At 36.4% G+C, this 23,812-nt stretch overlaps 1 protein-coding gene across 1 annotated transcript in view; it reads right to left on the bottom strand.

Annotated features, from left to right (window-relative positions):
* Positions 1–317: 317 nt before the first annotated feature.
* The window catches only part of LOC137652197 (T-complex protein 11-like protein 1), a 37,835-nt gene continuing 14,340 nt past the window's right edge, over positions 318–23,812 (bottom strand). Inside the window, 8 exon segments of the mRNA XM_068385414.1 lie at positions 318–2,872; positions 3,062–3,152; positions 3,154–3,229; positions 4,830–5,014; positions 5,854–6,063; positions 10,120–10,309; positions 11,074–11,297; positions 11,609–11,813. Coding sequence (XP_068241515.1) covers positions 2,619–2,872; positions 3,062–3,152; positions 3,154–3,229; positions 4,830–5,014; positions 5,854–6,063; positions 10,120–10,309; positions 11,074–11,297; positions 11,609–11,813 — 1,435 coding nt within the window. The 3' untranslated portion in view covers positions 318–2,618.

Genomic DNA, 23,812 nt, shown 5'->3' with positions numbered 1-23,812 from the left:
TAGCGAGATGATTCAGGTTGAATTTTTACAGGCTTCTGAAGTAAAAGAATTAACGTGAAATGAAATGCAGGTACTTCTTTCCACAATTACCTGGCCCTTTATCTTCACTTCCTTCTACAATTTCATGGCCCTTTGTCTTGACACTAACCATATATACAGCGTTACTGAAACTAATGGCATATTTTTATTCACCAGTAGTCTTACAATTTGTTTCTGTCATACTGTGGCCACTCCTTTTCTTAACACTTTTTCAAGTACATTTAATACTACACGATCCAATCTTCATTGTGTAAATTTAATGGAGGTATTTAAATATATTCACTTTATGACTTTATTTATGTTTCATATTCTGTATATATATTGTTCTGTACAAGTTTTTCTACAGTATATTACTAGTGATGATAAATTGTATTACAATATTTTTTTGGTTACAATATTTTTTTGGTATTTCAATCATTACAGCTATATTATGCTGTTGATTTTACATTTAAGTTATTCACTGCCAGGTTATCCTACGTTAGTAATAAAACTAACAATGCCATTTAAATTAAGCTTTTGAACCAGGAAGCCTAGTAGCATAATTAAAAATACAATTACAAGATACAAAACAAAACTATAACAAAATGTAATAAAACCTCACACTAACTGACATGTTTATATACAAAAAATTAAGAGAAACCTCATAGAGATTGGATTTTATAGTTATGCATTTGAAGCGCATTTGCTAACAGTATTTAGAACCACAAAAACTCATCCAGCCGAGAAACTCAAAAGTATTAATTAACCTCTAATATTCCTCAGAATTTAATTCTTGCCTCGATGGATATGGAGAAATTAAAATAAATTGTCTCCACCAAAAATCCCATTTTTCATAGAAAAAAAATTTAGTTCATTTCTCTCCTTTTTGGCCACTCTATAAGTATTACTCTAGGATGTAAATCTATTTTTAAAATCACAAGTCAATTCTTTGAAGGGGATTAAAGAATTAATGTAAGATATTTTAGTGAAGAAGTACATTACTGTTTTTGAAAAACAATTTTTAAAAAATGAACCACACAAACTCAGAAATGAACTAGCTCGGTTTTTCTAATGCTATGCAGATCACATTAAGGAGAGGCAGTTGTAAAATATTTCTTTAAATGCAAATTTACTGTTGAACAAATGCAATAAAATATTGTTTTATTTTGGCTATAATATTAACCATTCATGAACTTCAATTTTCTTCCTATAACTTTATATTTGCATTAATGCTTTTCTTACCCAAAATGTACTATTTTTTTAAACAGCATATTAGTAAAGAATCGACAATACAGTATAATATACATTAAGAATGGTCTTTATTAAAAATGGTTTTAAACTATTGCCATGAATAAAAAAAAACCATGATTTATCTCAAGATCTTGATGCGACTCACTGACATTTGAAATGATAATTTTCAAGTATTTCAAAGCTTGAACATTTGATAGTTCATGAAACTAAAGAGAATACCCATATACATATGATTGCATCACATGTAATTGAAGATGCACATTTCAAAATCTGGTATTAAAACATACAATTACAATTATCTTATTTACATGTGGCAATTACTGTAAATGAAAGACAGATTAGTATCGTGCTTTTTCTTTAGTTCGTGCTACCTTATAAATCAAGCTGCCTTGACTGTTCAAAAATATTGCACAGCTAGCCAAAAAAATTTTAAAAGCACTGTCAGAAGCACTTGAAAATTACATATAAAAATACTATTCAAGAGTTTTATATCTAATACACTGGTACACCACACAGAGCTTCCACAATCACAATCCTAGTAAGCTCTAACCAACAGACTAAAACTTTACTTCCGTGGAAAAATATATTCCATTAATTAATGTAAAACTGGAATGATTTTACAGCTTAAAAGAACTTATCAGATAAGCATTCCTCAGTTTACACAATTTAGATAGAATAAAGACTTGGGACAAAGGTTTTTTGAGGGGATTTAGGAAACAAAACCAAGTATAAAAAAGATACTGTATACATACACACGTACTGTATATGTATATATATACACTACAATACACATTGAAGGATTTAAACACTTGACTCCCAATTTTACCTGCATACCCTATCTTTTAAGATAAAATGTTAACACTTACAAAAGTTTATTCTTATAACAATTCTTGTAGAAATAAACTGATCACTAAAATTTGTACCCTATTTTTCTTATTCGCAACAAAAACGCAAGTTTTTGACACTTGTATATCCTACTTATAACAGAGATTCTGCTTTTTTGTATAACCTGACCATTATGATCAATGCTACTACAATGGGGTGATCCCATGTGTCATGAATGTGAAGGCCTTTTAAATCAATACAAATGTTATTTTGGGGGTCTAAAATTCCAATAGAAAAATGTCTTACTACATTTTAAATCTGATAATAATGCATTCTTACACATCCTATTTTACAATTCAACATAGAGAAAAAAATTCCTATAAAAAATTTTTCACTGTTCAAAATACCCTTTTGCCAATAAACAAGTTTAACTTCTAAATTGACAACCTCTTGATACACCTCAAAACTATCACGACAAGCCAAACCATTCACAGGATTTCACGTCTTACTTGTATAGTACAGTACTAAACACTTGCACTAGCTTCACTTTTATCACTGCTGTCTTCTTTACTGACTTCTTTTGATCGTTTTATGTGATTTGATATGATGTCAGCATAATACTCTCCAAATACAGAACGATTATGTGTCACCAATCTAATCAGAGTTCCACAGATATGTGCTAACTCCTCTTGTAAAGCTGAAAGACCAGGTGGCATTTGAACGGGACGAGCAGTTGTAGAATTCATGATAAGGCTCACGAACTCCATTGCCCGCTTACCTGTAAAAAATTACCGGTATAGCAATTCGGACAGTTGAATAAAACTTTTGCCAAAGAAACAAAGCAGCAAGGTTATAAGCCTGCCAAATATACTTCTACTACAATAGTCCAAAACTGTTATAACTATTGATTAACACAGTTAAGAAATAGTTTCATTATTAGAGAAAACTACTGTACCATGATACTTACTAATGAGAGATCTGATACGATGGTCCATATTTTTAATTTCCAGGACCTGAACTTTTAATGCATTTCTGGCTGCCACAGGAAGAGGTGGTTTTTTCGTTCTCTTTAAGATGGTCATCTACTTCTTTGACAACCTGTTCAGCAATGTTGTCCATGACGTCCATTGTTTCTCTGTAACCCACAAAAAATTTGTAAATTGCAATGAACATAATTTTTGAAAATGCATAAAGTTTCAGTGAAGGCCTGACTTCAAACAAAAAATGTCACCTGAGAGAGAGAGAGAGAGAGAGAGAGAGAGAGAGAGAGAGAGAGAGAGAGAGAGAGAGAGAGAGAGAGAGAGAGAGAGAGATATGAATTTACTTCATTAAATAAAAGGTTTCTTTGTTTGTCTGTCATTCCACCTTGCATGTGACTGTCACTGAACTGGATCATTCTTGTTTTGGTTATTTCACGGACTTGGAAGAATGGCAATAATTGGAAATAATGACAGTAGTCTAACTTTTATTCTTGAAAACAATGAACAATACTGATAGGAAATATATATAACATGAAGATGATGATAGTTGAGAAAAAAAAAAAAAAAAAAATCTCATCGGGTGTTAACAACTTGCTGGTAAAACGTTTCGCTTGCGTTATGGGTGGGAGTCGGAGGCGGAGAATTGAAGAACACGTATGCCAACATAGAAATATATTAAACTAGACCTTATGTAACCGTGAATAACGACTAGAATCACAAGTATTTCGGTTGGTTGTGGAGTGAGATGTTAGGATCCCTACGTCTCTATGCTGGGGGTGTCGGGGGGTTTGAGTAATGCCTCAGGTAAGGAACGTCACCATTGGCTAGAGAGAGTGGTGCGATCACACTATTGTAGCATAAAAAAAAAAAGACTAGCTATTACACAATCAGAAATAGAAGCTAGAATCCCAAAGACTTTGTTGGTTGACTGAAGAAAGGATGGGCTAGTATTAGGGAGGGGAGAGGGAGTTTTTTTTAGTAACATTTCTTGAGTGTGCACTGTGTGTGATATATGACCATGTGTTATTCTGTTTTGTAGGATATATGAGTTATACAAGTTTAACCTCCATATGGTTTATATTTGAAGCTTAGCTTATAATAATGATAATGTATACAGACATCACTGTCTGTATCACCAGGCATAAAGCACTTTTTCCTTCAAGGCCAAGGGTCCACCTATTTCATTTTGGAGTACAGTAATGATAAACTATAAATTCCCCAATTACAAATCAGCTCTCAATAAAGAGAAGCTTGATAATGATGAATGTTAGCACATACTGATATTCTAATCTTAAACTAAGATTAGAAAATACAAGAGGAGCTACATTGTATAATTGGTAGGTTCCTAGTATAAAACTTGAACCTACGCTCTTTGCTAGGATCAAGTTATTTACTAATATGGAAAAAGTTCTTGAATTTAATGCTTTGTACACTTCCTCAGTCTGTTTAGATTCATGAATTTGGTTATATGGCTTAGCTATGGGCTGGAGACACCATTAATTAGAAATTGAGAATTTGAATGGCAAAACAGAAGGAAGCAGGAATGGGTAAAGTTGAAGGCTAAAAAAAAAAAAAGGTGTAGTTAAAGGATAAAGGATGCTGCAAAGACACTCGGTAATGCCTACATTGTATCAGTTGAGGTGCAATAGTGGAACTAAGCCCGTATGTTGAGTAGAAAAATGTAACGTGTTGTAATTTCCTTCTCATAAGTGAAATGTAAATGACACTACTAAAAAAAACTTGTAATGGACTTACTTTTCTGATAAGGCTGGATCAAGAATAATGCATAGGTTTCTTTTCAATTTCAACTTGAAGGCCTCAGGCTGAGTTACAATTGGTCCAACAGATGAAAACGTCACCAGCAAAACAGCTCCTAGTACACAAACTTGACTCAGGCGGTCCCTAAGTTCAAGTAATCTGCTGCCATCCAAAACAACTGTCTAAAATCAAAGAAATTAGTTTCATTAATCATAGTAGAATATATAAAAAAATGATTACAGCGACAAACCTTTTGATAATTTTTAATGATTCATAATTATTATGTGCGCTTCAGTTTAAAAAGACTGACGAGTAACATGCTCAAGAGATAACTGGAAACTGGAGGGCTGCTGAATTAAAAAAGGTTTTGAGGGTAAACCAAAGAACATAAATGAAAATTAATCCAACATGGGACCAAGAAATGATGGAAAGAACATTTAGAATTAACAACAAAGCACCATTCAAGTGATACTGGGGAATACTTCCCAATATGGCGAGTGTCAAATAAAAACAAATTTAATATTGAAATTACCTAAAATATCAGGTTAAAAAATAGTATGTGACCTCGGTGAGCTGGAGGACATTCAGAGAGAGATAGCTAATCAAACTCAGACTCTGGGGATTGCACTCTACTTGAAACTTGAATTTTGTAAATTCACACATTGTACAGCTTATTTTACCTTTAGTCACTATTTTCGAGGAAGTTTATAAATGTAAGGTACAAATAAACAGAAATCACACTTTATCTCATGGGTACTAGGGTGATCTGGGTAATAACTTGAAAATAAGACAAAAAAATTTTGTGCAACTAAAGAGGGCCCTTCCCAACAAAACTCTGTAGGCAGAAGGTTTCTCCAATTTCATCAGATATGTACACTCCATAGTCAAAGATGGCTTTTGATTCCCTTCGTCTTCTAATCCTCCCTCAATCAAAGGAACCAATACATTTTCTTTCAAGTGTTTACTCAATTCATATTTAATAAAAAGGACCAATTTTATAGAGAAAAAATATAAACCTTACCTCTGGAAGTACTCTTTCATCTGGCCATGAAAGGAGCTCCAAATATGCTCTGTTGATAACAAGACTAACTACATTTCTCATAGACAAATCATCTGCAACAGCTATATCTTCGGGCTTGACATGGCTCACAAGCCATTCACGTGTTAATTCTAACCCATCATTCTGGGTTTTCAGAAACTCTGCAAACTTTTTCTTTTCATAGGTTACACTCTGAAAAGTAAAAATAAAAGTAAAAATTTCATGATGTACAAAATGAAAAAAAAAAAAAAAAATATCAATACAAACATTCCCTTAAACTGGACTCCTTTAGGATTTGAGTTGTCTGCTAATGAACGAGACCTTTCTAGACTACTTGATAAACAATTTTGCTGTGACCATATTCTCCTTTTAACCAAGGAGTAGGTTAATGCTTTACTACATAAAATTTTTAAAATAAAGGCAGTATTTTACAACTAACCACTAATTATATTATGTAAGCAACACTTGTAGCCTTTTTGCACAAAGTGAAATGGAAAAAAAATAGGACTTTACCAAAACTCAAAACCATGGCAAAGATCTAGTTCATTTGTGCTTTTAAAAGGTGCTAAGAAAATACATGAGGACAAGGATTTCTCAAAATCCTAATCCTAGACTAAAACCCACATTATTTTCAAGCATTTTCAGAAGTAGCTACTGCATTTTTCATAATCATCATTGCTACTGAGAGCCTACCAACCAGTGTTACCTGAGCATTTCTTACATACTTATGGCTTACCATAATATTAGAAGTCTACTACCCAAAATGAAAACTTACTTAATTTCCATATTCCATACCTATAAATTTCCACTGTCCAACTCTTTACAATGTTTTTATTTGCTCTAAGACAGTTCCAAATTAAACAATTACAAAGCATATTATACATCAATCAATTACAGTACGGTCCCGAATTATGCGTGTTCGAATTATACGAATCCCCTTTTATGCGACCTCTATTTTTCAAAAATAAATTTTCTGTATCTGCGAAGCTGTTCAAAGTCTGCTAGTCAAGCACTACAAAATGTATCAAATCTATTGTAAATACGGTGATTTATAATTAATGTTACAAAACAATATTAACATTACATCTTATTAACATAATTTCATAATAAATAGCATATTTAAGGATAAAATTCCACATCAACAATGAAATCAACTGTTAACTTTGCGAGTCCATCTTGCAAACTGTAAACAAAATTGTGGTTACGTTCTCAGCAATCTTTATCTTTCTCCAACCTTTCGATAATGTTAATGGTAGTGTTAATGATGGTATATTAAAGCATTATTTTTGTTTAGTACAGTATATATTAAAGCTTTATTTTTCCCTTCGGGCGTTCAAGGTTTTCACGAGTAGACTGGGTTCGTTTATCGGCAGTGACTAGCCTAAACTTCAGTAACGAGTCGGCAATATTTTGTCATATTTTAAACAGTATACATTCGATTTGCAAAGATTGGTTTTGTAGAGTACACGGTATAATTATAAAAATCTCTCTCTCTCTCTCTCTCTCTCTCTCTCTCTCGAGAGAGAGAGAGAGAGAGAGAGAGAGATATTTTATGCCAAAAATCCCCCCCCTCTCTCTCTCTCTCTCTCTCTCTCTCTCTCTGTGTAAGAAATAAAACCTTAGTTCACATATGGCAACCTGAGTTTAAGAATGAGATTAACATGACTATTGTTAGTTGTGGCAGTCAATTCCTCGCTTCAGGAGGTACACAAAACAAAAACACGGCATTCGATTACAACAGCTGATTCTCTCTCTCTCTCGTGTTATACAATACTTACAAATAGATGAAGAAACCAAAATCGGGTTTCTTAAAGTGTCTATTAAATACGAAACGAAAAAATTATACCGTGTATACCATTTCAATCATAGCTTAAAATACGGTATCCGATTTCATCAGCAAACCACATTTTTTTTAGGAAACATCATTTCATTCTAGAAAACTGGTAGGCCTACTCATTAAATAGTTAATTGCGCTATAAGAAAACATGTGCATTTGTTTTTTAATTTCGGGAGTGTTTTAAAAATAGAGTATTGCCGACTTCTTTTTGTTTCACTTCTGGCTGTGATCAGATCAGCTGATGTCTAGTTGCCGCTCTTGGGAGCGTACGAATACAGTAACAAAGTATTTCTTATACCATTTCTTAACTTATTCAAACCATCTATACAGTTAGTTAATATTACATAAGCACCAATGTGTTTTAATCTATCATATTTTTGTTTAGTACTATTAAAACTCTCTCTCTCTCTTTCTAGGCTACCTTTCGCTACCTCTCATTTTTTACCTCTATCTCTCTAACAAATGAAATCTTTGTGGCTTCACAAAGTATTAATTATATTAAAAATCCATCATGATTAAATTTTCCTTACTTTCTCCAAACTTGCACTATCTCTGTCACATTGAACGTTATAGCGGTAACTTATTGTTCGATGACTTTAAAACCCGGCCTAGTACTTTCTTCCTTTACTTTTTTTCTGATGGTTCCATAATTGAGGTGGGTACAAGTTGACTTATAACTGAAGTTAGGAAAAGTATTTTGGATATGAAATGGACAATTATCTTTCGTAACAGTTTAGAATTATCGTAAATTATCATTCTGTCATTAGCGGCAGTTTGTTATTGTTGATTACACGCAAAAAGAAAAAAAAAAGTTTTCCTGCTTTGCTACGTATGTAGGAATTTATATAGATACGGTAAATAATATTTGTAATAACATATTTAAAAAAAGCTTTTAATATCATTATTTATCACTTTGATCATGCGTGTTTAATGCCTTCGTTTGTTTATTATGATCGAAGATGGAGCGTACAGTAAACGAATGGAAGGTTTCCGTTTCAGGCGGCGTCATAAAGAAAAACATTATATAAATGGCATTCATTTAATTTATTTGGAAGTTCTAAGAAAAATTAAGTAGAACATTGGTAATAACAAAATCAACATATAATCAATACTTGGTAAGATTGCTGTCGATGCAAAAACTAACCTATACACAGATGTGTAAATGCGTCTGTTTCTTCGTTATGATCACAGATAAACGTAAACAAAACATTGGTTGTCGTTTTTTATTGTGCTTTTTGGCGTGTTTAGGAAACGCATGATATAAAAGCGACTTTATTTTGATAATTCTGAATTTTCAATGATTCAACAAAAGCTAGTCTATAGAGTGATGGTTTTCTATTCACCAGCTGTTTTATATAATAGATATGACAATTATTAAAATTTGTCTGTATTTTGGGTCGTGTTATAACGGGAAATATACGGTGTTTACACCCATCCTGGTTGTAATTTTAACCTTTTTCAAGTTATTAGAACTTTAAAGTATATTAAATGTTTGACTTATCCACAAGAACAATTTCATATTATAAAAAAATATAGTATAGTACATCGAAAGTATTGGAAATGGGAAGTAAACAGGCTTGAATAGGGAAGTTGCTGGTTGCCATGGCCCCAATGGAATTATTTCTGTTTGTTGTGTGTTTCGAAATATACGATTTTCCATTTATACGAGGTCATTGATCGACCAAATTCTCGCATAATTCGGGACCCTACTGTACTTATATATTTTTTAATATCAGAAACTGTCAAGAGTTCCAGTTGCTGTACAGTACCTGGTAAAAATTATGCAGACCTTAAAAATAAGCTGGTCATCATGCAAAATACCTTCATCTTCATGAATGTATGTGCAGTACTTTGGTTTCTTCTTCAGAAAATAACTTAAGACTTCTTTTCATGTTAGTCATACTGGCTCCAAGTTCAGCATTAATTTCATGAAGACATTGTTTGTGGTTAAGCCAAACCATACTAGAGGAATAATTTACAGCATAATCTCAGTACTGGATGTATTCTTAGGTTTTAACTATTTGTAAAGTGTGCGTAACGTAATTTAGCATTGGTATATTTTTTTCACTTAAGTCGTATATTGTCAAGGTTTGAAACATACTGTAATACAATCAATCAATCGCCAGACTGTGATGTGATTTTAATCCCTAGCTATTTCCATGATAGTAGTATTTAAAGCTATGCATAGAAACATCAACTGAATCTGTTCGTTGAAACAAACTATATGTATTTTGCATACAGTAAAATCCGACGGTCACTACAGTATAAGCGCAATTTCTATTAAAATGTTTAAATTATCTACTTCTAAAACCACATCAGATTCCTTATAAGTGCTATTTCTATTAAAATGTTTAAATTATCTACTTCTAAAACCACATCAGATTTCTTTTAAAACATTCTGTAAACCTTACCTGAGCAATAATGTGTGGTCGGATTTGTTGAATGGTGAAGTTTGCCATGTCAAGACGCATGAGATCCAGCACTTCCATTACCCCGCGAAACAAAGGTACTACTTCCGTTTCCCTCATCAAGTTTTGAATGGTCTCATCTCTGACTGGTGCACATAGACGAGACATAATTGAAAGCACATACTGAGAATACCTGAAAAATCAAAATATTGTACAATATATGTTCCAAGATTTTTGTTCTATAAAAAAAAAAAATCCCTTGGTTTTTAAAACAAGATTGTTAATTTTAGCACTTACCAAACGTTTATTCGCTAGTCACAGTCTCTATGAGCAGCTTGGGCACATAAAAAAAAAACCACACACTAAAAACAATAATATAACTCTGTAAAGATGCATATACCACCCTCTTTCCTCCCAATACATACAGAGGAGAATGGTTTATTATTGTGAGCAATAGATTCCTCCACCTGACTGCCATTTTGAGCCCTCATTCACCTGTTTTAGGTACAGTTTATATATTGTAAGGATAAGTTACAATCCCTCTGAGTGGAATGGTGGGTGGGAACTTAAATGAACTACAGGGAAGTGAGGAAACAAAATTGTGGCAGCTGATGAGGGAACAAACTCTACAATAACAAACCATCCCCCAAGGCATCCATTGGTGGGAAAAAGCATATTGTATGGATCTTTACAATTTTTTTTAAAGTGGCCGAGTTATTCACCACAATAGTGAACACCAAATTTACTCCATGGAAGTTTCATTGAAATAAATATGAATACTGTATATAGATATGTAATAACCAATGCTAATATTAGCTGAAATTTAAAAATAATATTGAATACAATATATTGCAACAATCCACATTTACCAAATGTACAGAGCATTATGGTTGTAAAAATGAAGTGCCAGTGTATGTTGAAGTGCAATTACAACAAACAAAATAAAAATAAACTTACTGACTAAAGTTAAGAACACCATGTTCTGTTTGTTGCTTTATAAGATCTATATCAAGACTGTCCGTAATTTCCTGTCGCAGTTTAGTGTGGTGAGGTAATGTTATTTCTATTAAATTATCACGAACTTCTTGAAGAAGTACAAAAGCTTGGTCATAACATGGTGGCTCCTCAGCTAACTGTTCAGTCAGCTGATCCCAAAATGCTGCATGCATGACATCTCGAACCTATGTCAAAATAGTAAAAGTAAATTTATTAATTAGTACAGAACACCTAGTATTGTATCACAATGAAAATCAATAACTACTGCTGTGATTTATCTTGACTGGCACCTCCAAAGCTAACAAGTAGTGAATGACTGGAATGACATTTACTGTACATCAAGCAGTGGCATAGTCCATCTATTCTATCTTTTCCCTTACTTTTTACAGCAACTTTCACATTTTCTACAATTTATTAATACAAATATTACTGTGTATATCAGATGATGATAAGAGAAAAGCTATACCCTTTCTAGTAAATAGAACATATAACTTACTTGTTTCTCAATGCTATCATCTGGAGGATCAAACTTTTCAAGTTTGAAGTTCTTGTCAACAGCTATTTCATGTGCTAAAACCATGTTGCTGACTCCCTTAGCTGCTTTCATCACTTCTTCTAAGGACATGAATTTCGGTGGAGATGCTGCCACTCCCGGAAATATGAAGTTCTGAACAGGTGATGAACCACTAACAGTCCGTTGCCTGGAAATAAAATAAAGAAATATTTTCAGCAACAGAATTATTTTACACTGATTGTGGAAACTGAAATACAAGTACTAATAAATAAGATTCCTTAAATAACCATCAAAAACTTTAAAAATCTTATTATAGCAATGACATTTGGAACAAGGACAAAAATACCCTCATTAAGTCAGATTCAACTAATAAAAAACTGTAACTAACTTCATACAATATTTATTCATATAGATATGCAGATTCTGAACTGCCACCAATACGGTACGTCTTTTGCCTACCTACAGCAACTTCAGGAAACATTCCCAATACTGCAATCAACAAACAATCAGGCTAAGTAGAAAACTACTCTGATAATTGTGCACATACATGAACATAGGTCAATGTATGTTATTTCTTAACAAAAATAGAAAGTGTTTATTCCTAAAATCTATTGCTAAATTTCTCTAAAGTTAAATAAAATTTTAAAGACAAAGGTTGAGATGAAGTATTTGATAAATCAGAAAAAATCACGAAAATAAAAAAATTACTCCTTGAATCTCAACAAAAGTTAAGACATGAAAACTAACTAAAAGAACAGGTATCAGACTCAAAAAGACCAACTTGCTTCAAATGAAAAGCAGTGGTAATTATCAGAGAAATAAGTAAAACAATAATAAACTGGAAATGAAAATATTGCTTTGTACATAAATGAGAAGGCAACCACAAGTTCACTGTGTAACGTTTAAAATGTACACAAATTGAAACAATGATGACAAAGTTAGCCCTCCCATAAGTTTGCAAGATTAGAAAAAGTAAAATTTGACATGTCACTTTCAAAATTGATATAAAAAAAAGTGAAATAGTGACAGGTAGGAGAGTGGCAGGCATTACCCTTCTGCCTTACACTAACTTTTAAGATTTTTCTTTGGTAATACAGTTTGGGAGGTGGTTGTCGTAGGATATGAGGTAAAACCACTTGTCGCACATTTTTAAATCTATAAAAAACACAAATTACTTTGAAATTCATAACTTCTTTCTACAAGAATATAAACAGCTTTATTGCTTTTATAATGAAGATTCACTCCATGGTGGAAATAAAGTCAAAGAATTGACTAGAACTGTTCCAAAGTTTGAGGATCAAGTGAGGTTGTAAACCTGCGCCACTTCCCTAAGGTATACAGGCTGAAAGGATATTTTAACACCTATAAATGTTGAATGCTGATCATGAAAATGAGCAGGGGAGAGTTCATCGTGGCATGGAATACAGATGTGGCCGAGTTTAGTTCAGTGTCAAAATTACCTAGAGGAAAGTTCTGAGAAAATAATCTTTTCCTTTTTGGAAAACATGAAATAGGCACCATTATCACCATATGCAGAAGAAGAGTACTCTACATCAGTCCTCTCCACCTTGTTACATAAAGAATGAAGAGAATATATCATTGGATTTAGATCTGACTGGTGTCAGGTTGTATAACTTTCTTACGTTAATCAGACTTGAATACAAGTTGAGCTTTCAACAGCCAAGAAGGGTGCAGGACAAAGGAAAAGGGCTCTACTCTGATGCAACTCTTTAGGCCCAACACTAAGACCAGGGAAACCATACACCGTCCATGTGTAACTGGGGAAAATCCCTCCACATACATTAGAAAGTAAGTTATGAGGTTGAACAGAACGAAAGTAGTATAGCAACGGAGATATAAAGACGCTATAAAGATTTTTAAGCAATGCCTTCGGTGCATAATGTTTATTGATGACAGCAAAATGAGGGCATACAGTAGAAGCACAAGAGCAGGGTCAGACCAATCACCAAGAACCTTCCTATCCTTTCAAATCACTGATAAATTAGTACTATGAGCTTTAGCAAGTACAGACCACAGGTCACCAGCCACTGAAAACCTGCTAACAGTCCTTCTCAAAAGATAGGAATGACAGATTCTCGAGTTTCATCTAAAAGTGGGGAAGAAAACTGGCGTCACTTCTATGTTGTAAAGATGCTCCGGGAAAATTACAAAAGAGAAGAATTCTGATGAACTCTAACGCTTTCCAGTTCAAGGACCAAAAGTGATGGAGAGAGCACTAAAACAAGAGATGGTAAGCAAAGCACTCTGACAAAGTTAACATAAATAAACCCTTAAGAGTAAAAAATTAATTTGAATAAAATGTAATCTTCATACTCGCCTGATATTTCCTTGTCTATCTCTGAAAGCTCGCTTATATAGACATTTACCCGTTTAAACTAAATTCCCATTTTCTCTCCGTCAATAGGCTTAGGCCTCTCGTCTAGTATTGTGAAAATCTAGCAGCTATTGGCAATAACTTTAGCCTGTGTAGAACATCCAATCCTTTACCTTTCAATCTCAAAGTCGAAACTAGTGCACAGCCTTTTTACATCACTAGTCAATGTGGAGGAGGGTGGGCATATATGTGAACATGAGATGAGGATCAAAATAACTATTCACCCCCACCATGGAACACGTGCTCTTTCAAATTGTCGATTACCACACACTGATGGAGGTGGGCCAGTGAAGGAAAGAGAAAGGCCACTGTACCCCTAAAATGGCAAATCTATTTAAGACCCTAATGCTTACATCTTACCTTAGTGCTTTGGTAACAAACCATCTCAAAATAATTTGTCGTAACTTGATTCTCAAGATTGTGCTACTAATAACTTGGTTTACCAAATTGCTTTCCTAACACACTTATATTAAATTCAACCAATACCATGTTTTCAAAAAGAAAACTTTAATCCTTGAATTAAAATTTACCCATTTATAAAACAAGCTAACTTATATTTGACCAATTCTATGGCAACTACTAAACCATCTAAAGACTATTAATCTCAAAAAGCAAACTACGTTTCTGTAAGAAAATGTTTATAGATTACACACTTGGAGAGCCACTGAACTTTAATGCTAAAACTCTTTCCAAAGAAAGATTCCTGCAAAAAGGGCAAGATGCAGCTGCACTTCTGATGACTGATCGTATTTGTGTGCAAACAAACATTATCTCCTTTTGCATAATCAAAGAATTACAGTGAGAAGGGGACTGTTTTTAAATCTGAAGATTATAGAGTAGGCTTGAAAAAAAAAATGCTCTAAGCCGCTGATAAGAAATAACACTGTACTCGGCTTAAAATAGTGCAAGCTATTTAAAAACATGAATAAGAAATCATCTTCCCTAAAGATGATACATCAATCAAGTTACTATACAAATATAAGTATTTTTGTCAAGCCTCTGAACTAATATTACATGTTCACCCTACTATTGTATGTACAGTGTAAGTTACTGATCTAACCACATACACCTACTTGAATATATTTTCAATGTTAGTCTTAAATAGGATACAAAATTGAAAATAGGAGAAAGAACGCTAACTATTCTACTTGAACAACAAAGGAACATTCATAGAATCCAGTATCTTAAAATGTAAGTAAAGGTTGGAATCAAGAAAGTGGTAAAGGACCAGTAATGGAGTAAAGCAACACAAAACAGCTGAATGATACTAGATACTCTCAATTCATACAATAATAAAATGTGTTAATGTTGAAAAAAACCAAAGTAACCAAACAAGTGAACCAGTCAAGAAACAAGAGAGAATTGCACATCATACCGACAGATTTTCAAAACATTGAAAATCAAAGGGTAAGGAAAATTATAAGTTCTAAAAAAGATAACAATACAAAACAATATTAAGTAGTGAAATCTTCATAATACACTGCAATTCTCTCTACTCAAGATGTGATCAAAACTAGAAAATCCTGAGAGCAAAACTGCTTATGCAATCTTGTAACACACAAAAAAATTGAAACTATGGGACAAACCAAAGCTTCTCATCTGACACCTTTTCATGGTACCAATATCAAATCTGAACACCACAGGACCTCCAAACTTCAACCTTGGCCACTGTGCCTCCACCAGGAATCTGCCATAAACATTTGTTGTATTAAGTTCAGTAATATGTTGTGAAATAAAAATAAACAAAACCTTAAGGTATCTTTTTACAAAGTAAAGGCCAACCAACATACAGTTCATAAGATGAAATGTTTTTCACACAAACAACAATCTTTCTAAAAACATTATGTGATTAGAAATACTAACCTTAACACAACAAATAGACAGGCAGGTAACAAGGCATGCATATTGTTCAGTCATTGATAAAAGTGAATTACAATTTAAAACCTTTATTTTGATAAATTGATAAAAAAAAATCATTAAAACTGAATATGATTCAATAAACTATTTCATATTTTTATGAAAATAAACATGTAAAACCTTCTACCCACAAAAGAGTTCTAACTAGCCTAACAACAATTTAATTACATATAAAAGTCATCAACAACAATATTTGATAATGTCTGGACATTCAACTAAACAAAGGACCATGCAATATCCCTGCAGAAGAAATACACAAGTTGTAAAATTACAGTGATGATATTCACATGTGGTATAACTCGTGTGAAATAATACCCATGAAAAATTATAATTTCTTACTGCAAACTCAAAAAGTATATACAGCCCCCTTAGCTACTGTACCTTATAATCACTATGAATAAAAATACAAGAATTAAGCATAAAAATTTTTTTAAAAAACAATATGACTCAATATTCCTAATTAAAATTCTTTACTTTTAAAATAATTCACAACAAATTAGCACCTAAACATTTTTCTTGTAATTAAAGCTCACATTTTATTTAGGATTCATGTGTAGCATGTTACCTCTATCAATTTCAAGTCACCGAAGAATTAATTGATTATACAAATTGACAAAAATCAATTGAATAAGCTCACCTTAATTTCTGAAACTATTGGTACTAAAGAAATTGTCACAAAGTAATATGTATAAGATTTTTTTAAATTGTTAAAGATAAAATATTAAAAAATAAATGACAACAATAAATGCAATTTGTGACTGAAATACTCAAAATTTCCGGAATACTTACAATTATTTTCAGTCCAAGTAGCAAATATGGATAAAAAGAATTTCTGGTAAAACTCAGGATACAGCACATCATGAGAAAAAAGAAATCAAAAAGCAGTACACTATAATACAGTATTTGGATTGGACTTATGAATTCTGGTCACATGGCCAGGCACTGGGGTTGGGTAGGGCATTCAGTACCCAGGTGCAACTGAGGGGAAATTCCACATTGCAATATGAAATAAAATCTGTAAGAGGCTGGAAAGCAAGATGGAAGAAAGGAAGTGGGAATGGAGGTATAGTAAAAGGATGAAAAATTAGTGCAGTTAGGGTACAAAAGGGACTAGTCTCCTATTATATTACTGTCCATATATCTGAGATAAGGAAAAATAACTATATAATGATACCATCCAATTGACAGCTATTTTTCACAGTACATTATACACACAAATACATTGCACTAGAACTGAAGAACATTTTCCGAGTCTAAACACCTCTATACATCCTATTTAACAAATTTGAGTAAACAAAATAACTGGCTACACGAATATCTCACCATTAGTATTTACTAGAGAAATGTTATTTTCCTTAGTAAAATAAATTTTTGAATATACTTACCCGATGATCATGTAGCTGTCAACTCTGTTGCCCGACAGAAATCTAAGGTCGGGATACGCCAGCGATCGCTATACAGGTGGGGGTGTACACAACAGCGCCATCTGTGAGCAGGTACTCAAGTACTTCTTGTCAACAAGAACTCAATTTTCTCCTCGGTCCACTGGTTCTCTATGGGGAGGAAGGGAGGGTCCTTAAATTCATGATCATCGGGTAAGTATATTAAAAAATTTATTTTACTAAGGAAAATAACATTTTTCAATATTAATCTTACCCGATGATCATGTAGCTGATTCACACCCAGGGTGGTGGGTGGAGACCAGCATACATGTTAACATTAGAAGCTAAGTATCCCGTATCTCATTTTAGCAGTTATTCAAAATAACAAACATAAAATAAATAAGTACCTGGTAAGGAAGTCGACTTGAACCATTACTCTGCCTTTTTAAGTACGTCTTCCTTACTGAGCCTAGCGATCCTCTTAGGATGCTGAGCGACTCCTAGGTGCTGAAGTATGAAGGGGTGCAACCCATACTAAAGGACCTCATCACAACCTCTAATCTAGGCGCTTCTCAAGAAAGAATTTGACCACCCGCCAAATCAACCAGGATGCGGAAGGCTTCTTAGCCTTCCGGACAACCTAAAAATATTTCAAGAGAAAGATTAACAAGGTTCTGGAATTAGGGAATTGTAGTGGTGGAGCCCCCACCACTACTGCACTCGTTGCTACGAATGGTCCCAGAGTGTAGCAGTTCTCGTAAAGAGACTGGACATTCTTAAGATAAAAGACGCGAACACTGATTAGCTTTTCCAAAAGGTTGCGTCGAATATATTTTGCAGAGATCTATTTTGTTTAAAGGTCACGGAAGTTGTGACAGCTCTAACTTCGTGTGTCCTTACCTTCAGCCAAGCTTGGTCTTCCTCATTCAGAAGGGAATGAGCTTCTCGTATTAACAGTCTGAAAATAATAAGATAAAGAATTCTCTGACATAGGCAAAGATGAATTCTTAACTGAACACCATAAAGCTTCAGACGGGCCTCGTAAAGGTTTTTAAAATAGAACTTAAGAGCTCTTACAGGACATAATACTCTTTCTAGTTCATTTCCAACCATACGATAAGTTTGGAATATCGAACGATATTGGTCAAGGCCGAGAAGGCAGCTCGTGTTTGGCTAGAAAACCAAGATGTAGAACATGTAGCCGTTTCGGATGAAAATCCGATGTTCTTGCTGAAGGCATGAATCTCACTGACTCTTTTAGCTGTGGTTAAGCATATCAGGAAAAGAGTCTTAAAGGTGAGATCTTTCAGGGAGGCTGATTGAAGTGGTTCGAACCTGTCTAACATAAGGAATCTTATAACCACGTCTAAATTCCAACCAGGTGTAACCAAACGACGCTCCTTCATGGTCTCAAAAGACTTAAGGAGGTCCTGTAGATCTTTATTGTTAAAAAGATCTAAGCCTCTGTGACGGAAGACTGATGCCAACATGCTTCTGTAACCCTTGAAAGTGGGAGCTGAAAGAGATCGCTCTTTCCTCAGATATGAGGAAGTCAGCTATTTGAGTTACAGAGGTACTGGTCGAGGATACGGATACTGACTTGCACCAGTTTCGGAAGATTTCCCACTTCGATTAGTAGACTCTAAGGGTGGATGTTCTCCTTGCTCTAACAATCGCTCTGGAGCCTCCTTCGAAAAACCTCTAGTTCTCGAGAGTCTTTCGATACTCTGAAGGCAGTGAGACGAAGAGCGTGGAGGCCTTGGAGTACCTTCTTACGCGTGGCAGACGTAGCAGGTCCACCCTTAGGGGAAGAGTTCTGGGAACGTCTACTAGCCATCGAAGTACCTCGGTAAGTTATTCTCTCGCGGGCCAGAGGGAAGCAACTAGTGTCAACTTTGTCCCATCGTGAGAGGCGAACTTCTGCAGTACCTTGTTGACAATCTAGAACGGAGGGAATGCATATAGATCTAGATGAGACTAATCTAGTAGAAAGGCATCTAAAAGAACCACTGCTGGGTCCGGGATAGGTGAGCAAAGTATTGAGAGCCTCTTGGACATCGAGGTTGCGAAGAGATCTATGGTTGGCTGGCCCCAGGTGACCCAAAGTCTCTTGCATACATCTTTGTGGAGGGTCCAATATGTCGGAATTATTGTCCCTTCCTACTGAGACAATCTGCTAAGACATTCAAGTTGCCTTGGAAGAAACTTGTTACTAGTGAAAAGTCTAGACCTGTTGAACAGGAGGGGAGGTCACTTGCGAACTCGCACCATGTCAGAGAGTAGGTCCCTCCTTGCTAGGAGATGAACATCAAAGCAGGGAGTTGTCCGTGTTCACCTCCACTACTTTGCCTTGAAGGAGAGACCTGAAGCTTTTCCAGGTCAGACGTACTGCCAGAAGCTTCTTGCAGTTAAAATGCATTGTCCTTTGACTCGAGTTCCATAATCCCGAGCATTCCCTACCGCCTAAGGTCGCACCCCAGCCTACGTCCGATGCGTCTGAGAAGAGAACGTGGTTGGGAGTCTGAACAGTCAGGGGAAGACCCTATAAAAGGTTGATAAAGTCCTTTCATCAAGTCAGACCAGACTTATCTTCCGGAAACCGGGATCGAGACCGCTTCTAGCGTCTTGTCCTTTTCCAGTGAAGAGCTAGATGAAACCGAAGAGAACGGAGGTGTAGTCTTCCAAGTGACACCAATTGAACCACGGATGACAGTTTCCTAACCAGACTCATCCACAGCCTGACAGGGCCGTGTTCCTTCTTCAGCATCTTCTGGATGGATAGCAGGGCTGGGGGTTTATCGTCTTGTTCAGCCATGTCCTCATCAGAGGGTTCCTCATCCGAAACTGATGAGGAAACGGCAACGGAGTGGGCAACGTCTGACTCGCTGAATCCGGTCGCACTGGTGGATGCGTGACGGAGCCGGACACAAGATCATGGTACTGCTGCACAGTCTGTGAACTGTCAACCATGGGGATGCGAGGAAGTACAGCGACAACCCGAAACTGTCTAGACTGTCTGGGTAGTGCAGACAACCCCTTATCGGTTTGCTGAGGTTGCCGCACTGCGTCACAACAAGTCACCTCTGCTGGTTGTTGAACGTTTTCCCAGTGACACACTGAACGTCCACAACCACCTCCGAGAGTAGCTTAACGTCAACGTGCGACTGGCAACCCACACTGGGTCGCACCGGTGGAGGAACCATCTCAACTGGCGGACGTGAGTAGGATACCTCAGCGTCAACAGGGCGTACAACCAACCGGTAGGAAGGTCGTTGGCAAGAAGGTTCTTCTCCGTAAAAAATCCTCTATCAAGGACTAAGCTTGGACTGCATGTCTTGCAACAAAGCCCAAGGTCTATGGGAGCAGGTGTGGCAACAGACGGGGTTAGCGACTGAAGTGGAACCATTTACCCTCCCTGGAAGCATGTTATGCTTTAATTAAAGTCCATAGGAGGCTAAGCAGCTTAAGGCTCCTCTCCAAATGACAGAGTCCTCAAGGGAATATCAGAAGGAGGGAGAACAGCACTTTCTCATCTACAGGAACCATGTCCGAGAAAAGCTAGGTTATCTCAGTGAGGGTTTCACTGGTGCATAAGCAGCAGACCAGAAGGCAACGTTATGAAACTGCTTGACAGTCTGTGAACTGTCAAAAACTGAACTGTCAACCCCAACAGGTGCGTGAGGACATACAGCACTGTTGTATTAGTAGCACACCAGAAGGCAATGTCATGTAACTGTTAGACAGTCTGTGAGTTGGCAACAACCAAAGCTATGTGGGGAAGCCTCAACTCCTGACTGACTAGTTTGCTGCGGGCGAGTGGCGGTAACCACAGTGTGTTGCTGAGGCTGACACATCGTGTCAAAACACGGCAGCTTGTGGTAGCTCACGCACGGCAACGGAGAGCTCCGTGTGTCTGTGGGAGTCAGCATGCGTCTGGCAGGGTCGACTGCGCATGGGTGGAGGAGCTCTCACAACAAGAGTGTGGGAGCAGGCAGCCATGCCGGGCGCACAACCGTGGCAGGCTGTAGGCCAACGGGTGCATCGTCAACCTTCTCCGCAGTCGGAGTGTGGGAGCTGGCAACAACAAAAGCGGAGTGCTGGTGCGTGGGAGGGACTGCCGTGGGTTGCGGAGCATGCCGCATTGTGGCAAAACACGGGAGCTTGACAGCACCTTCCCACTGCTGATGCGGTAGCTCACGCATGTCAACGGAGGGTGCAGCATGAACATGCGTCTGGCAGGGTCGACTGCGCATCGGTGGTGGAGCTCTCACAGGTGGAGTGTGGGAGCAGGCAGCCGCAGTATCTGCTGAACGCACAACCGTGGCAGGTTGTAGGTTAACAGGTGCAGTGTCAACCTTCTCAGCACGATACTCCTGCATGAAGGAAGCAAGCTGAGACTGCATATCTGCAGCATGGACCACTAGGGTCTATAAAAGACGGCAACAAACGGAGCTACTGTCCGTTGTGACTGAGGGTCTAAAACAGCTGGTGCGGCAACAGACGGAGTTACTGCCTGTTGCGGTACCACCTTGCCTCTCTCGGAAGGTGTGCAGTCGTCGAAGACTGCAGCGAGTCCGAACTGACCCAGTGGCTACACCTAGGCCGTTGGACTTGCGCGGAAGGGACCGACTTGCACTTAAAAGCTGCAAGATTTGGTCCATGGTTTCTGCGAGAAACCTCTTCCGCAGACGAGGAATAAATGGGCTCTCTCGTCTTTGTGTGGGTGGGGTGATCACGTCGGCAACGTGTGTAGATACACCCGAAACCATGGAGGGAAACGTCTGTTCGTCGATCAAGGCCTGTGGAACCCATAAGTCCTTCGACATTACTTCTCCCCTGGGCTTGGGAGCTTGTAAGAGGTATCGGACTAGGTGAACAACTGGCACGAACAGACGAACCCTCGAACGCAACACTGTAACACTTTGCGCATATCACTTTATCACTTTTGATTTTCTGTTTGCACTTATTTCACTGAACTCGAAACTTTAAGTGATTTGTACCTGAAACACGCAATCCTATCCTTCATTAAAAGGTAGTAATTGCGAAAACAGTTTTACAATGCAACAGAAAAACATAATGAAAGATAAAGAATTCAGTGGCTGGAAAAGAGACTAAACACTAGATCAAATAAACTACGTTTAAAATCTCTCACCGCATAAAGCCTGGGAACAAGAATAAAACTCTAGAAACGTTTTACCTTCTTCCCCTATAGCGACTAGGGAGAAGAGTAAAAAACGAGAACAACGTTACCCGCTTGAACGAAACGTTTATTCTCCTCTCTCTCCCTCCGTCTCTATCTCTCTCTCTTGACTTAGAACCTGAGAGATGAGCCCAATTATATATCGTTAAAACATATTATTTGTTAAAGGAAAAAAACTGAAAGGTTTCCCAAATAAAAAGTTCCTTTATTAGAATTAAAACCATTTAAGCTAAGAAAGAATGAACGAAACGCTAGAATCGGTTTACTCTTACTGCAACGTGAAACCGTGAAATACTCTCTCTCTATCGTAACGATAGAGCGCATGTTGAACGTTCTGAACGTCAACAACTGCGGAGACTAAACTAAACGTTAGTTCATCTTTGAAAACAGTACGAGACTATCAAAGAAATTCTTTCAAAAACATTAAAATTAAAAAAGTATAAATTCTTAAAAGGAAATACGATATGACGGGCTCAATGTTAATTAACTTCGGTTCCAAGTAAGGACCGCCTACTATTAGGAAAGGTCGCATATAAACAAACATAAAAATTAATTTTTTATAAGTTTATAATAAATGGAAAGTTAATCGAAGAGGCCTATAAATGGCGGAGAGATATAAAATAAATAGATCTATAACTTGTTAAGCAAAATTACCAAAAACCTAAACACACTTCCGTCTAAGGGAAGGGTCGGTCATTTAAAAGTGAAAGAGAGTCCATACTCTCTTCGTCACCAACACTACCGTCTAAGGGAAGGGTCGGCCATTTAAAAGTGAAAGAGAGTCCATACTCTCTTCGTCACCATAATTAAATCTATCCAAAACGAGTTCAAGTTTTGAAATGAAGATAAAACCCCTGCATAGCGAAAGCTCAAAACTGGAATAGTGTACTTCACCAAAACGTTGTGAAAACAAATCCAGTTAGGGACGGCGTATTTAGTAGGTCTTGCCTGTGGCACGACAGAGGAAAAATTGAGTTCTTGTTGACAAGAAGTACTTGAGTACCTGCTCACAGATGGCGCTGTTGTGTACACCCCCACCTGTATAGCGATCGCTGGCGTATCCCGACCTTAGATTTCTGTCGGGCAACAGAGTTGACAGCTACATGATCATCGGGTAAGATTAATATTGAAAACTTCTCTTTTTTTCTTATAAGGACACAGCAAGTCTACTATGCCTGAACAATTTCAGCTACTATGTTGAATTTGGAAAAACAAATTAGTGCACTGAAATACTAGAAGGAATATTATATTTTTCTCTAACATTCTTTTTCACATAACATTTAATGTACCCC

Source organism: Palaemon carinicauda, chromosome 13 (genome assembly GCF_036898095.1).
Source record: "Palaemon carinicauda isolate YSFRI2023 chromosome 13, ASM3689809v2, whole genome shotgun sequence".
NCBI lineage: Eukaryota > Metazoa > Arthropoda > Malacostraca > Decapoda > Palaemonidae > Palaemon > Palaemon carinicauda.
The sequence above is the reverse complement of the archived record's forward strand: the minus strand, read 5'-3'. Positions and strand labels throughout refer to the sequence as shown.